Source organism: Martes martes (assembly GCF_963455335.1).
Source record: "Martes martes genome assembly, chromosome: 3".
Classification (NCBI taxonomy): domain Eukaryota; kingdom Metazoa; phylum Chordata; class Mammalia; order Carnivora; family Mustelidae; genus Martes; species Martes martes.
Window position 1 is genome coordinate 130,793,536 of NC_137890.1, and position 17,884 is coordinate 130,811,419.

At 35.8% G+C, this 17,884-nt stretch overlaps 1 protein-coding gene across 1 annotated transcript in view; it reads left to right on the forward strand.

The window, feature by feature from the left end:
- Positions 1 to 17,884, forward strand: part of CFAP210 (cilia and flagella associated protein 210) — a gene marked incomplete at its 5' end in the record, with an annotated part of 34,305 nt that overhangs the window by 6,772 nt on the left and 9,649 nt on the right. The window contains 4 exons of the mRNA XM_080799407.1: positions 2,729 to 2,902; positions 3,003 to 3,196; positions 11,544 to 11,700; positions 16,242 to 16,381. Of these exons, the coding sequence (XP_080655533.1) occupies positions 2,729 to 2,902; positions 3,003 to 3,196; positions 11,544 to 11,700; positions 16,242 to 16,381 (665 nt within the window). The remainder of the gene's footprint in view (positions 1 to 2,728; positions 2,903 to 3,002; positions 3,197 to 11,543; positions 11,701 to 16,241; positions 16,382 to 17,884) is intronic.

Below are 17,884 nucleotides of genomic sequence, written 5' to 3' on the forward strand. Positions count from 1 at the left end.
ATTTTTAAGTAATCTCTACACCCAATGTGGGGGTTGAACTCACAACCCTGATATCAAAAGGCACATGCTCCTTTGACTAAGCCAGCTAGGCAGCCCTGATCTGCTTTCTTTTCTTTTCTTTTCTTTTCTTTTCTTTTCTTTCTTTCTTTCTTTCTTTCTTTCTTTCTTTCTTTCTTTCTTTCTTTCTTTCTTCTTAAAGGTTTGTGTATTTATTTGAGAGAGAGAGCGCACACCTGTGCAAGCAGGAGTCGGGGGAGGGGCAGAGGGAGAGAGAATCTCAAGCAGACACCCTGCTAAGCACAGAGCCGAATGCAGGGCTCCATCTCACTATCCTGAGATCATGACTTGAGCTGAAATCACCATCACTTAACTGACTAAGCCAGCCAGGCCCTCCAGCCCTAGCTGCTTTCTATTATAAATTTCATTCAATGCAATTGTTTTGAAATTCTTTGATGTTGTTGTGTATATTAATCATTCATTCATTTTTATTGCTGAGTAGTAGTATTCCCTTGTATGAACGTACCACAGTTTGTTTATCTGTTCAATGGTTGATGGTTTTGGCATCAACCAAATGTTGATATATGAGCTGTTTCCAGTTTGGTGCTATTATAAATAAAGCTGCATATGAACCTTCATGTGTAAGTTTATTTGTGGACATACACTTTTACTTCTCTAGGGTAAATATCTGGGTAGAATGGCTGGATAATATGATGGTTGGATATTTAACTTTGTAAGAAACTTCTGAACTGTTTTCAAAAGTAGTTGTAATTTTACACTCCCATAAGAGTATAAGTGTTCTATTTTCTCCACATTCTTGCCAACTTTCTATGGTCCATCTTTTTAATTATAGACATTCTAATAGGTGTGAAGTAGTTTTAATTTGAATTATAATTTTAATTTGAATTCCTCTGATTATAATGATGCTTAACATCTTTTTATAAACTTATTTTCTATTGTATATCTTCTTTGGTGAAGTGTTTGAAATGTTTTGCACATGCTTAAATGGGGTTTGTTTTGGCATGCACGTAGGTGGCTTAGTTAATTGAGCGTTTGACTCTTGGTTTCACCTCAGGTCATGATTTCAGGGTCCTGGGATCAAGACCCGAGTCGGGTTCTGTGCTCACCACAGAATCTGCTTGAGATTCTCTCTCTCGGTCTCTCTCTCTTTAAAATAAATAATTAAATATTTTTAAAAATAAATGGGGTTTGTTTTCTAATTTTTATTATTGAGTTTAGGGAATTTTAAAAATATATTCTGAATACAGATCCTTTATTAGATATTTGATTCAAAAATATTTTCTCCCAGCTGTGGGAAGGGACACAGAAAGCTTATAGTACCTTGCTTTAGGAATAGTGTTCATAATTTATTCTTTTTTTCTAGAAGAGGGAAAAATGTCACGACTGATATCATGTATTACATATATTACATGTAATATATGTACTATATATAATGTACACATTACATATAGTACATATGTGTAATAGTACATATTTTATAATACATTACACATATTATATTACACATATTACTATATATATTACATTACATATTACATATATTACAATATATATTACATTATATATTACACATATATGTTACGTTCTAAAAAATGCAAAACTACAGGGAAAGAAAACAGATCCATGCTTGCCAGGGAGTGCAGATGGGGGGAGTGGTTGGTATACCAGGGCATGAGTTCGATGAGGATGTTCTATAAGTGACTATGCATTTGTAAAACTATACTAAAAGGGAGTATGTAAATTGTGCTCCTAAAAACTTGATTTTAGAGAAGTCCCTGATCCATAAAGGGATGGGGGAGTGGAATATACCATATAAATACACAGAAGTAGCACACTGTATATAATGCTTTGTATCTCCATGGATGTTAAAGAATAAGAAGTAATATAGTAAATGTGGTAGAAATGTAGTAGTAAAAACTGTTTTATAAGCACAGAGATTGACAAAATAGTAGACCAGAAGAGAGAGCCTAGAAAAACTCACATGTTATATATGGGAACTTGACATATGACAGAAATGTCAGTCAAGTCAGAAGGGAAAGGATTGGTTATTCTGTAACTAATACTGAGATAATTGGCTTATGGAAAGATGAAATTATATCCTTATGGTATAGAATATACAAAAATGAATTTTAGCTGGATGAAAGACCCAGATGTGAAAAGTAAAACAGTAAAAATTTAAAATAAATCATAGAATATCTTCAGGATTTTAGGGTAAAGTAAGGTTTTCTTAAGACATATGAAGTATGACCCATAGAGAAGAAGAAAGACTTCATCTGACATGACACATTGGATAGACTCCTCATAGGTGTAGAAGAGCATGTAAATATGCTGCTGTTGATTTTTTAAAGGAATAAAAATAGTAATATATATATTTATATAAATATGGAAAGGAAATTTGGAAGCAAATATAAGAAACTAATAGTGGTTATCTTAGAGATTGCTGGTGGAAGCTAGGATTAGAGGGAGAACTTCACTGTATATCTTTACAATATTTTGGGGTTTTGAACCATGTAAACCCGTTACCTACCCAAAAAATTCAATTAAAATATTAGCTTATAAGTGTAACATCTTATTTTATTTATTAATGATATATGCAAATACAATAAAAACTCATAATGAAAGCTCAAATTATTTTGTTATATGTAATGTTAAATTTTATGAAATTGAGTTGAAAAACGAAAATAGAAGACTGATTTTTTTCTTTTTTTAGGGGATGAAAGAACAGAAACTTGAGGCCAAAAAGAAGCGTGATAAAGAAGTAGAGGCAGAAAGACAAATTCTTGATATAGAGGAAGAAATACACAAACAAGGAGAAAGAAAAAAGGCTATTGAATTTGCAAAGCAATATCAATTGTACCAGACAGAAAGAGTGAAACGCTTTCATGTACTACTTGGGTTTTCTTGTATTTCTCTCTACATTTAATGTTATCTATACATAATGAGACTTTATTTTCTTAAAATGCCACAATTTTTTTTTTTTGTAGTCAGGACTTCTTCTTAGTAGAGTTATGAAAGAACGTGATGCACAGATTGAATTCCGAAAGAATAAAATAAAATCAGATGAAAAATGGGAAGAACAATTGAAACTCAGCATTGAAAAATCTTTTAAAGAAGAAAAAGAAAAAGCAGAAAAACAACGCAGAGATAGAATGGCTCTTGCCAATGATCATTTAAAACAGTATGTATATGTAAATTACCTTTTTTGTATCTTATCTTTCTCACAAAAGCTTTTTTTTTCAGATTATAAAAGTAATACATGCCGAAATACCTAGTAAGTAGAAAAAATACAAAGAAGGGTTAAAAAATCTCTATTACTCTTACCCAGAAATAATATATTAGTTACTATTGTCACAATAATGCTGCATAACAAACAGTCACACAATCCAGTGGCATTCAGCAATAACCATTTATTTCTTACGCATCTGTGGGTTGTTTTGGCCCGGCTGTACAGCTTTTCTGCACACTACAGAACTGGTTGGGTTTGCTGGTTGCTGTGGAGAGGGGTCTGATCTGTTCCATGTACGTTCATTTTTAAGATCCAGGATGAAGGGACAGTAGCCACTTGGGGAAACTTTTCTCATGGTATTGACAGAGATGCAAGAGAATGAACCTGAGCTTAAAAGAATGTGGCTAAACCCAAAGGCAAAGTCAAGGAAGTGCACTTGATCTACCATAAGGCTAAAGCAAATCATATGGCCAAGTCTAACAAGCATGGAATAGAGAAATAGACTCCAATGGAAATGGGAAGTGAGAGAGTGAGTCTTTTTGACCAATAATCTAATCTACTGCAATAATCTGTTATTTTTTTGGCATGTTGGTATATAGCCATATAGATATTTTTTGGTGGTGGTGGAGGGGGTCAGATTCATTGAGCTGTAATTTACATTTACTAATAAAATTCACCTTTTAAAAAGCATATAGCTATATAACTACCCCTAAGTCAAGATATAGAATACTTCCAGCACCCCAAAATTTCCCTCATGCCCTTTTGCACTAAGTTCTATTCTTCACCCTCAGGCCCTGGCAGTCTTTGAGCCACTGCTACAGACTTTTTTTCTGAGCATATATACTCATATTTTATAAAATGGAATCAGATCAACAGTATCATTGGATATTTTTTCACTTACTAGTATATCATGAGCTTTTGCTATGTCAGTAAATAGAAATCAAACCTGAACTCTTTCAAAGAAGTAGCTACTATATATGTCAGGAGAGGGGATTGTATTTGTGTATAATTTTACTTACTTTTCTAAACAGCTGATGCAAATAGGAAAAGGCACAAAGGAGATTCAGTAAAAAGTCTGTTCCTCATCCGCTGGCCACCTTGTTTTTCCAATGTGAGACTTACCAGTTTCTTTACATTGTAGTTTAAATGTGCATAGATCGTTTTAAATTTAAAACAATAAACATTTTAAACAATATTATACTTTTAAAGAAAAAATTATTTTTGTACTTAAACATATTATTAATATATGATCATTACAAAATACAATAAAAACAATGAAAATTAAAATCAGTAGAAACTGGGGCACCTGTGTGGCCTAGTGGGTTAAAGCTCTGCCTTCAGCTCGGGTCATGATGCCAGGCTCCTGGGATCGCACATCAGGCTCCCTGCTCGGCGGGGAGCCTGCTTCCTCCTTTCTCTCTGCCTGCCTCTCTGCCTACTTGTGATCTCTGTCTATCAAATAAATAAATAAATAAATAAATATCTTAAAAAAATAAAAATAATAAAAGTAAAATCACTAGAAACTTTGATCCAAAGCAGGTACTGTTAATGTTTGGGCATATATTTGTCTACTTTTCAAAGTTTTTTTTTTAATTTTGCTAATAGGAAATGAATATATACTTGTTAAAATTTGATACAGCAAAATTTGGAACAAAATTGAAAAACCCATCTTCATATTCACCCTTTCAGTGTCTCTTTAAGTCCCATTTTCCTTTTCACAAATAGCCATTATTAATAGTTTGTGACAAAAATAAATAAATAAATAAATAAATAGGAAAAAAAGTTTGTGACTACCCCTTCAGAATGTTCTGTTGCTATTACTAATAGCTGTATATAGGGCATATATAAGTGTGTATATATTTTTAACCATGAATGTTTTACAATGTATTTTTCTGTGACTTCATTTTTTTCAATCAAAAATATACCTTGAATATCTTTTTTACCAGAATATATGGATCTGTCACATCTTTTAAAATAATCTTGTTGTGGGGCGCCTGGGTGGCTCAGGAGGTTAAGCCTCTGCCTTCGGCTCAGGTCATGATCTCAGGGTCCTGAGATTGAGCCCCGCATGGGTTCTCTGCTCAATGGGGAGCCTGCTTCCCCCCCCCTTTCTCTGCCTGCCTCTGCCTACTAGTGATCTCTCTGTCAAATAAATAAATAAATAATCTTTAAAAAAAATAATCTTATTGTACATTAAGGATGTATCATTATTTGTTTAACTGTGTTATTATTGAGGGAAGTTTGGATTTTTCCCTCCTCCTTTTCTAACAATGCTGTAGTGAACATCCCTGACCTTATGTATTTTGTAACTTTTGTCCAAAGATGTAGTTATATATTTTTTTTAAACTGAGCTTGGATTTTACATGTGGAGAGATACTGCCTTTGAGAAGGCTTTAAATATGTAATCATTACTGATATCTGGTACCCTTTTTATGTTATAATCAATGCTGGGCAGTAATTTTTTCAGAATTTAATGGACCAGGGTGCCTGGATGACTCAGTCATTAGGCGTCTGCCTTCGGCTCAGTCATGATCTGAAGGTCCTGGGACCAAGCTCCACATTGGGCTCTCTGCCCTGCAGGAAGCTTGCCTCTCCCTCTCCCACTCCCCCTGCTTATGTTCGCTCTCTCACTTGTCTCTCTGTCAAATAAATAAAATCTTTAAAAAATATAATTTAATGGACCAAAAAGTAATATCTCTTAATTTATATTTCAATTTCTAGTGAGGCAGGTTATTTTTTCATGTGTAAATATTCATCTGTTTTGGTTTTTGTTATAAATTGGTTACTCCATTGTTCTCTTATGTAGGTTGTTTCATATTGATGTGTACGTTTTTCATTGATTAAAAACTCATTAAAAAGCAGTTTTTATATATTTTGGATATTAATCTTTATTAGACATATTGCAGATTTTTGTCATCATTTCTGAATGTTTTTAGTATTTTCTTTTTAAATATTTTATTTTCAAGTAATCTCAATACCCAGCATGGGGCCCGAACATACAACCCTGAGACTGAAAGTCATGTGCTCTACCAACTGAGTCAAGCAGGCATCCCTGAATGGTTTTAGTGTTTAGAAGATACTAATTTTTTTAAAAGATTTTTATTTATTTATTTGACAGGGAGAAAGAGAGCAAGCAGGGGGAACAGCAGGCAGAGGGAGAAGGAGAAGCAGGCTCCCCACTGAGCAAGAAGCCCGACTTGGGGCTTGATCCCAGGACCCTGGTATCATGACCCAAGCTGAACGGAGATGCTTAACCATCTGAGCCACCCAGGTGCCCCAAGAAGATACTAATTTTTATGTGCTTAAATCTGTCTCTTTTTGTTATTATGGTTTTGAGGGGTATGGTGTGTGTGTGTGTGTGTGTGTATGTGTGTGAATTTTTTTTTCTCATGGTCACAAATGTCTGAGTGACATAGATATCGATTCTCAGGATACATGTATTGCCATATTGTGTAGTCTTCATTTTTTGTAATCCTTAGTAAAAAGAGAAGGGGAAGCCTCTGGATTTTTTGTAATTTTTTCTTTGTCAGTGTCGAGCTCCAAGGGTTTATACAAGTTAGGGACAGAGCCATTGGCAGAAGGAGGCAAATATTTGAGCAGTGTGTCACCTTTGAGAAATCTCTCTTATGTTGGCTGTTGTGGCTCTGAGATAATTGCAGGTAGCAGACTGATCTCCAGGAAATTACCTGGCAAGTGGTAACACTTTCACAGGCCATCTGCCCACCTATAACCTTTGCATGTAGGCTGTGATCAAGCCAACAGAATCCCTTTCCATGGGGGTCTTTCCATGTGCTTTCCATGTGCTGGTTAGAGGTTCCAGCAGGTCTAAGGTTTGTTTGTTTCTTTGGCTTATCTTCAGTGTAGTCTAGGAGATGTTGATTGGGCTCTGAGGTCAACTTAAATTCCTTTCGTTTTCCTGGTGGGCTCTGTCTTTGTGAATGATGTCCAAATATTACTTAACTTAATTGTACTCTCAAGTGCCCTGTTTTTTGCTGAAATTTCTTGAAAATTCAAGTATAAGGTAAAACTTTGCTTTATTTAGTTTCTAGTAGTGGTATAGAATTTCCTCCATTCTATTTGTTGCATTATGGGAACTTAGGAAGGGAAGGCTATTTGGCATGTGGGTTTGGGTTGCCAATTTGCACATTTCCATAAGTTCTATATCTTAAATTTATTAAGAAACATTCAATTCTGGACAACAAATTGAGGACAACAAAGGAAAATGCAAATCTATTATTATAAATTTTTTTAGGTATATGAATTTATAGAATTATCACCAAGTAGTATTGTGTTGGATGTTGATTCATGTGTCAGTTTTATAAAATTCAGAATATGTCACTTAAGATACTGTAGGAATGGCAATGAGCCCATAAAAAGCCTCTTGAAGTGAACAATAGAACTGGAATACTAACACTGGTATTAACCTGAATAGATACAGAGGACCATGTGGTAGAAGAGAGGGGAGGAGAGTTTTTACCCCCACTTTCTTGAATAATAAGAGCCTATTCAGGGGCACCTGTTTAGCTCAGTTGTTAGAGCATGGGACTCCTCATCTGAGGGTTGTGAGTTAGAGCTGCATTTTGGGTGTGGAGCCCTATTTAAAATTGAAAAGAAAAAAAAATTAAATAAGAGTCTATTGGGGGGGGAAATTTTAAGATAGGCTATTTTTTCATTCATTAATAAATTCATTCATCCAATCATCCATTCATTGTTATAAACATTTATTGGACAATCTCCGTTTGCCAGCCACTGTTCTAGTAACTAAAAATGCGAAAATGAATACAATTACCTTTTTTCTTTAAGAAGTTTACAATCTGGGGAGGAGGGTATAAATATGGAACAGATAATTAGGGTATGATAGTAGATATTTTGGCAAATATTTGGCAAATACATACAGGATATGTGGAAGCATATAAAATGGACATCTGATCCAGTCTAGAGAAGGGGCTAATTTTTAGAAAAGATCAGTTCTAGCACCAAAGTGTGAAAACTGAGCAGGAATAAGTCATGCATAGTGGAGATGTAGAAGTATTTTAAGCAGAGGAAATAGCAGGGGTGAAGTCCCAGAAGTGAGTTAAAGTATGGTGGGTTTAGGTAACTACAAGTAGGCAAGAGGACTATAATAAGAGGCCTAAGAGAGCAGTGTTAAAGATGAGATTGGGGAGAGGCAAGGGCCAGGTCATGATGTGTCTTGTAGGCCGGGTGTCTACGGCATGCCAAAATTTGGAATGACTTTCCACTTTGAGCAAAGACCGTATTTTAATTCATTTAATCACAAAGAAATGGAAATTAGAGGATACCAAGAAGCAACACTCTTTTCCATGCCCTGGTAATTGTACTACCAAGTGCTGTTCAGGTATTACCTGGTGATTTAAAATATGTCCACACATTCTTTGATACTCTTTCCTTCAGAGGGTGGAGTCTAATTCCTCCCTCCCTTGAGTGCTGGCTATACAGAGTAACTCATTTCCAGTGAAGAGAATGAGTAGAAGTCATGAGGTGTAACATCCTGAGAGAGATTAGGATATAAAAGGCATTGTGACTTCCTTCTTGCTATCTTGGATCACTCATTCTTGAGGATGCCATGGCATAAGGACACTCAGGCAGCTCCATGTAGAGGTCCATGTGGCAAGGAGCTGAGGCTTCCTGCCAAGAGATATTTAAAAATAGGTTCTCCAGCCTCAATCAAGCCTTCAGGTATCTATCACTCCAACTAACTAACATCTTGACTGCAACCTCTGGAGAACCACCCAGCTAAGTTACTCCCAGATTCCTGAATCTCAGAAATGGTGTGAAACAATAAATGTTTCTTATTTTAATCCATTAAATTTAGGGGTTACTACTCAGCGACGGATAACTAAAACACACTGTATGATTGCTGGTCCTGGGCCTGAAAGAGAGATTTCCTACATTTTTAAAACAACCTCTAAGCTGCAGACCTGGGCAGTCTATTCCATTGTTAGGCTTTCAGCATTATAAGAATCTGCCTGTGGCTCACAGCCCAGTGGGCATAATGAGGATGGGGCAAATGAGGGACCGTACTGACACCAAAATCCCCAAACGGAGGGGTTTTGACCAAGAATCTTAACCATAATTATTGAAAGGAAATTTTAATAATATATGTAAATACTGCATATAATTATATTTCCTTCTATTGATAGGTAAGCCTTTCTCTGGGAAGAAGCCAATAGACCTTGCTTAAGAACAACCCAGTTACTGTTAATCTATCTCATCAGCTTCTCAGAAGAAAGAAAAATCATCACAGGATAGTTTGCATCACCTTCCCCTGGATCAGATCATCTAGAGAAAAATCAGAGAGAGAGATGAGGGCTTAAGTGATCATCATCCATTCCTAATGATTAGAAACCCATCTTAAATCTAATAACTTCCACATTTTTAACTCTTGTTCAGACCACTCCTTTGAGTCCCAGCTTTACATATCCAACTGCCTTTAAGACATCTCCATTTGGAAGTCTCAAAGGTATAAAAAAAATCTTAAATGTCTAATATGAAATAAAATTTTGATTCTCCACCCTCACAGTGGACTTTCTAAAAGTTGCATCTTTATCCACTCAGTTGTTCAAATCAGAAACCTAGGAATACACCTCAGTTCTTCATGTTCCTTTATTTTCCACATCAGATCTATCAGCAACTGATGTTGAATTTTTTTCTCCAAAATGAATCTTAAAATTACTGCTGTCATCTTAGTCCAGACACCCTCGTGTCCCATGGATTACTGCCTCAACTCCTTAACTGGCCTCCTGTTCTCTCTTCCTAAGTACTTTTCCTTTCATCATCCAGAGAGATTTTATTAAAATAAAAATTGATCATATTATTCTCCCACCTAAAACTTTTTGGTGGTTTTCTGTTCATTTAAAAGAAAATGGAAATGACAATCTCCTGCAAACCCTTGTATGATCTGGCCTCATCTTCTCAACCTCCTTTCCTACCACTCCTTCCCTTCACTTATTCTACATCTATCATACCGATCTCCAAGCCTTTGAGCACCTGTCAAACCTTTGCTTGCCTCAGGGCCTTCTCACAGGTTTTTCCCTCTGCGGAATTTTGCTCTCCCATTCTTCATCAGTGGGAATCTCATCAGCTCAGAGAATCTTCTTTGCTTCTAATAATTCTAACAAACTAAATAGACAATAAAAATTTTTTGAAAATACAGTATTTTTAGGGCAATCATAAACCTGGTTTAGCTGTAAGCTGCAGTGACTTTTTTCTTAGCTCCTCCCAAAGAAAGTGACTGTGGCTCTAAAGCTGCTTACTCTGTACAGATGTATCAACTGGAATCTCCTGTCCTGCATTGGCTTCATAATACCAAAGTGAACTTACTGGCTCACTTTACTGTGTAGTTCTCCATGGCACAGGGAAAAGGAATTGTCCCCTCTGAAGCTGAGTGATGAGTCTCCAAGAAAAAATTCTTTTGGATTGGGTGCATATGAAAGAAAGGTTTATTCCCCAGTCTTTTCATCTAAGTTTGTTGTTGAGCTACCCTGTGTCTACCTGTTCAGGAAGAAAAAAAATTAGAGACAGCAGCAGATAGAGAATGGCAGTGGAGCAACCTGCACACTCGATTGGCTGACAAGGATGCATGAGCCAGTAGGCATCTCAGGCTGAGCTGCCTTGCCAGTATGCAGAGGATTGATCGCCAGATGAGGCACTCAGAGTTTGCAATAAAGTACTGATAGTGGAAGCTCATGGTAGTGATGGTGATGGGGCTGGGAAAGTAGGCTGAAGACGTAGAGCTGGAGCTCCATCTCCCAGAACATAGCCCTGCAGTAAGGAGGGTGCTCAGGGATCTCTGAAGCACTCACACATAAGCCCTGTGTGGCTTACCACGCAGAAGGTGTCAATAGCTAGTGAATGTTGGCTAGAGAAAGAATGACAGCCAAAGTGGCTAGCCCATTTCCTAAGAGGCTAGAACTGTAGTGCTGAAGTTGAGAAACACTAGGGATTAAGGACTTTTCTGTAAAATAATGTCACCATTCCACTATAATGTCCTTCAGTTAGCTAGTTCTTTCTAAAGGAAAGTAACGTTTGAATCTAGCATAGGATTTAATTTTGGTCCGGAATGAAACAAATGTTGGAGAAAGGAAAATATTGACAATTCCGGGCTAACCAAAATTAGATTTGCTTTAATAACTGCTTTTTATATATGTTCTTGTCCCCAAAGAAATTCATAAGTTTCCCCACAGCTTCAAATCATCCCAGGTTAGAATCTAATTCATTTCTTTAAAATATAACTTATTTTTCTGCCTTGCTCTCAATTTTAGTTATGTTTTTATGTTAGAATCAAGGAACATAAAGAGGAAGAAGAAAGAAGGAGAAAACATGAAGAAAGGGATGCTAAGGAAATAAAGCGACAGAATGCATTATATGAAATAGAAATGAGGAAAAAACTAGAAAAGAAAAAAGAAGAGATAAATGAAAGCAGAAAACTGTTTTTTGTAAGTAAAAAATACAGCATTTCTTCAAAAAATGTATAGAGTCCAGCACATGACTTTTAATATATTTTTTATAAATAATTGTGGAGTAGAAAAGAAGTTGTCATTAAGTTGGGTTTCTAAATATACTTTGGGGGAGCTGTATTTGCTATGGATTTATGTGGATGTGCTCTCACGCATGAACAAGAGAGAAAAGAATGAGACTTTTTCCAAGTGAATACGTTTTCTTGTCTTTTTTAAAAAAGATTTTACTTACTTATTTGAAAAAGAGATCATAAGCAGGGTGAGGGGCAGAGGGAGAAACATCCTCCCCACTAAGCATGGATCCCCATGCAGGGCTCAATCCCAAGGCTCCAGGATCATGACTTGAACTGAAGGTAGATGCTTCACCAACTGAGCCACCCAGGCACCCCACATCTTCTTGTCCTTTAAATGAAAGTTGTGAGGAATGAATGGGGTAATATGTGTCCCGTGTCTGTGTCACTGTTTAGAAGTACTCAGTAAATGTAGTAGTTGTTTTGTGCCTATCGCAACTCACTTTATTTTGTAATTTTTTATGTTCTTTTCTCTAAAATTAGTTTTTATTCTTAACTAATACATGCACAGAATTAAAACATCAAACACCACCAAAAATCTTAAAATAAGAGTAGCAGTTCTTTGCTTTACCCCTTCTGCTTCAGGGAGACAACCACTTCCAGGTTCTTTTAGTTGTTTATTCTGATATGAAATTATATTCTAAATAATCTGTATATTTTTAAAAATATATCTCGTTCTAAAGATATGCATCTTGATTTATCAATTTTAGACATTTTCTGTCTGGCCTGGTAGTTGAGGATTTAGCTCTTTCTAATGCTGTCCCTTTCCCATTCTCCCCTTCCCCTGAAATAATTATGTCGCAATTTTAGCTAAATCATTATTATTATTATAAAATATTGTTCTCTGAGGAGCCAACTAATATACCATGATTACATTTCTTTGCTTGCAAAAATGTTTTTCCAAGATTAAAATAATTGTGTATTTGCTTTGATGACTGTATACCTCAGTTTTTTTCCATATGTTCTGTAAGTTCTGTCAAATGTATGTTGACATTAGTGTTCAAATATTCATCTAAGTAATATTAAATTATCTCTGTTCTTGATTTTCTTAGAGTTACCCCATGCAAGTCCTCTGTCCTTCTCTAGGCCGCCTGCCCAGCTGTCATTCTGGGACTTCCCTGAGTCACTTTCCTGGGCTGCAGTTCCCATTTCCTGAATTCCATGCCCTCCTTTTTCTTAGCTAACTTCTTCATCTTACTGAAATACATCTTTGAGTAACTTCCTAAGAAAGGATATACAGGTCAATTTTTAAAATTCTCATCTGAAAAGGTTATCATTTAAAGCCATATTTGCTTTATTGTTTGACTGGACATAGAATTCTGGTTCAGAATTCAGAATTTTGTATTCATGGTTTCATGATCATCTGACTTCCAGTATTGCTATTTAGAAGTATGATGACATTTTGTATGGCATTTTGTATTTTATTTTTCTCTCTTTCTGAAAGATTTCCGGGTCATTTTTACTTCACAGTGAAATACTTTGGTGTAGTTCTTTTTTATTATTTTGCTGAGCTCTCAGTTGATGCTTTCAATCTGAAAACATATATTCCTTTCATCCTGGAAACTCTTCATATTTTATTTCTTATATAATCTTCCATTTTGTCTCTTCTGTTCTAGAATTCCTCTGATATACATTGGACTTTCTGAATTGATGTTGTAATTAAAAAAAAAAAAACTTTTCTAACTTTTTTAGTTAGGGGAAGGCTCAAAGGTAATAGTACCTTAAATTTTAAAGTGCAGAGGTAGTCATTCCAAGGCTGATATGGCCACTCCAGAATCAACAGGGACTGAAACAACTTCTCTCTCTCTCTCTCTCTTTTTGCTTTGCTATTCTTGAAACCTAGATGGCTTCTATCATCCAAGTTGCCCCATGGCCCTGAATGGCTGCAGGAGCTCTTGCTCTCATATCCACATTCCAGGCAGCAAGAAGGAAGAGAAGATGGGACAAAAAAGAATGCCCAACCATCTATTCTCCTGTTAAGGAACATTTCCAGAAGTCATTAATGATTTCTACTAAATCTCATTGGTCATAATTAGTCATACTTAGCTGAAGAGAAAGCTTGGAAATACAGTCTTTTTAGACTAGCATGTTGCCACTCTGAACAAAATCTGGGTCCTGCTACTAATGCAGAAAAGAAAGAAGCTTAGGTAGGCAATTAATTATTCCTGCCATTTTTGGTTTTCATTTGACTTTGAGAGTTATTCCCAAATTTTTCTTTTAAGCTTTCTATTGAATTTTAAATTTAGCTACCAAGGGGCACCTGGGTGGCTTAGCCAGTTAAGTAAGGATCCAGCTCTTGATTTTTTTTTTTTTCCCCAGCTCTGGATTTCAGTTCAGGTCATGATCCATGCTCAGCTCAGAGTTTGTTTGAGATTCTCTCTCCCCCTTTCTCTCTGCTCCTCCTTCTTACTTGCTCTCTCTCTCTCAAATAAATAAATCTTTAACAAAATAAAATAAGCTACCAAATTAAGCTACCAATTAGCTACTGAAGTTTTAATTTCTAAAAGAGTTTTACTTGTAATGCTACTGTTCCTTTTGCATAAAATCTTATTCTTGTTCCATGGGTGCAATATTTTTATCTCTCCAAGACACTTTGGAATGGGACAGACTTTTAAATGCTAATGCTACCACTAAGTAGCTATGTAACCTTGAGCTGAGGCTTTCAACTTTTAAAAATGACAATTAACTTTGTGTTAATTAACTCTATTCTTTACTATTTTTTAAAGATCTGTATGAATATTATAATAAACTTAGAAAAAAACCAGCAAAATATAACTTTTAAGAAATCATTTAGAACAACCACCTTTAACAGTTTGATATTGTTATTAGCTTCTCATGTTGACTAATGCTTCTCCTAACAAGATTATGGGCTTTTAAAAGTAATAATCATAAGATAGGAGCGTACTTAAGAATGGTGAGCATAATAGACCCTGAATTAAAAATATATTGGAAGATTAAATGTTGCATCTTTCACTTTAATTGGTTTCTACTTATAGTAACTAAATACACTAACATATCCATATATCCAGGCTATTGTGTTCAAAGTCACCTATTTTTATGATGTCTAATTCAGGCTGGAGTTGTAGAATATATGCTGATATGAACAGATTTATATTTTTTGTTTTGAAACATAATGACCTATATTAAAATGTTTTGTTAGAATATATATCTGTATCTTGTGTATGTGGGAAAAGAAAGTCTGGACAAGAAACTAGTTTCACAGTGATCATGTCTGGTGGGGGAATTAGAAATATAGGGAGATAGACAGTGGATGGGGAAAGAAAGACACTTTATACTGTGTATCTATTAAATATTTTTAATTTGTGTACCATATAACTATATTAACTATTTAAACATTAAATGAAAATATTTAATGTATCTTTTCTGATTATAAAGTTTTTTAAAGATTTATTTTTTTTAAGATTTTATTTATTTATGAGAGAGAGAGAACAAGTGAGAGGAGGGGCCAAGGGAGAAGCACAGTCCCTGCTGAGCAGGGAGCCTGACATGGGCTTGATCCTAGGACCCTGAGATCTTGAACTGAGCCAAAGGCAGATGGTTAACTGACTGAGACATCCAGACACCCTTTATTCAATTATTTGATAAAGAGAGTAAAAGCATGGGTGGGTAGGGGGCAAAGGGAGAGGAAGAGAAACTCAGGCAGACTCCTCTCTGAGTATGGAGTCCAATGTGAGGCTCGATCTCACAAGCCTGAGATCATGACCCCAGCCAACGAAACCAAGAATTGGCTGCCTAACTGACTGAGCCACCAAGCCTCCCCTAGAATTATTTTTAATTTTATTTAATTATTATTATAATAATATAATTAAATAATATAATTATATAAATTATATAATTAAATAATATAATTATATAAATTATATAATTTAATAATATAATTAAATAATTATTATTTAATTATTTTTATTTTAATTACATATTTTAAAGAAATGAGATATTTGAAAGGAAATACAGAAAAGCATTAAGACAAAAAGTCACATATATAATCTCATACCCCAGAGATTAACTATTAACATTTGATACATTTCTCATTACATCATTATAAACTTGTATATCATTATAAACTTGTACCTTTATATGTTTGCAAAACTGAAATATGCTATGTAGTATTTTATATTCTCCTTTCACCCCACTTACTCATTATTTGTATCTTCCCATATCATTGAGAATATAATTTATTTAACCATTTTTTCATTATTAAAGATTTAGAGGTTGTTTCCAATTTTTCACTCTTATAAATGACTTTGGGATAAAGTACATGGTACGTAAAGCTTAATGTATATCTCTGATTGTTTCTTTGGGATAAATTTCCAAGAGAGAAATAACTGAGTCAGCAGCTCTGACCATTTAACAGGTTCTTGTTAGATATTCATATGTTGAAAGATATTTTTCTTTGCAATAGGATAATACACAATTTTTTCCCCCAAGGAACATATGAATGACAAAAATATCATCAAAGCTGTAGAACAGCAGCAGCAAGAGGAGGAAGATGAAAAGATTAGAAAATTTATCAAAGCAAAAAAGCGTCTTACGCAAATGGGGAAAGAAAAAGAAGCTGAAACACACAGGTAAGGTTTTAAAAGTAATTCATGTAATTAATGAAGTACTATCTGAAATTATTATAAATCAGAAGTTGTGATATATGAGAGTAATTTTTAAGAATAAGTCATTATAGGGTGCCTGGGTGGCTCAGTCGATTAAGCGTCTTGCCTTCAGCTCAGGCGATCCCAGGGGACTGGGAAGACTGCTTCTCCCTCTGCCTCTCTCTCTCTGTGTGTCTCTGTCATGCATAAATAAATAAATAAAATCTTTTGGGATGCTGAGTGGCTTAGTCTGTTAAGCGTCTGCCTTCGGCTCAGGTCATGATCCCAGGGTCCTAGGATTAAGCCCCACACCAGGCTTCTTGTTCAGCAGGGAACCTGCTTCTCCCTCTGCCTGCTGCTTCCCCTGCTTGTGTGCTCTCTCTCTCTGACAAATAAACAAATAAAGTCATTAAATAAACTTTTTTAAAGAGTAAGTCATTATATATAACTAGGGCATTCAGTGACATGATGGTCTCAGAGTTAGGGTTCCCTTGGACTATCAAGGACATTTCTCTGGTAGTTGGTTGGAAATAGTGAAATCTCTGCAGTAGGGGAGGGATATGAGCTAGAGATGGCTTTGTGAGCCATTGATATATAAGTGGTAGTTGGAACTGGGGATACAGGTGATCTCACCTATGGTGAGTAGGTAAGAAATGAAGGTGGCGTAGTCCCTTGGGAAGTCCATATTTAAGGGTCAAATGGACAAAGAAGATCATGTAAAGACCAAAGAATAGTTTCCAGAAATTGGAAGAAAATCAGAGAAACAACCAAGAGAGTTTCCATAAGAAGAGAGCAGTCTCAGGGCGCCTGGGTGGCTCAGTGGGTTAAGCCTCTGCCTTTGACTCAGGTCATGATCCCAGGGTCCTGAGATCAAGCCCCACATCGGGCTCTCTGCTTGGCAGGGAGCCTGCTTCCCTACCACCGCCCCACCTGCCTCTCTGCCTACTTGTGATCTCTGTCTGTCAAATAAATAAATCTTTAAAAAAAAAAAAAAAGAGAGAGAGAGAGCACTCTTTGGTGTTAGATCAATAGAGTATTAAATGAGATTTAAAAAATGATTTATGTATTTATTTTAGAGAGAGAGAGTGGGAGTGGGCACAGGGAGGGAGTCTTAAGCAGACTGTGCACTGCGTGTGGAGCCCAACAGGGAGCTTGATCTCACAACCCTGAGATCACAACTAGAGCGGAAACCAAGAGGTGGACACTTAACTGATTGTGCTACCCAGACACCCCTAAATGAGATTTTAAAAAGGAAGTGTCCATCAGATATGGAGGTCATTGCTTACTTTAGTGAGAAGTTTAGGATGAAGTAAGAGAGTGGAGGCCAGTTGCAGTACCTTGTGTTTCTGTCTACATCCCACTTTTGCTTGTGCAAAATGTTCCAATGCTTTATATCTCATGTGGAGTATTTACTAAGGCCCATAAGGCTCTCCACCATCTTAATTCCCAGGTGAACCCAGCCTCATCTCTTGGACTTTATCGCGTACT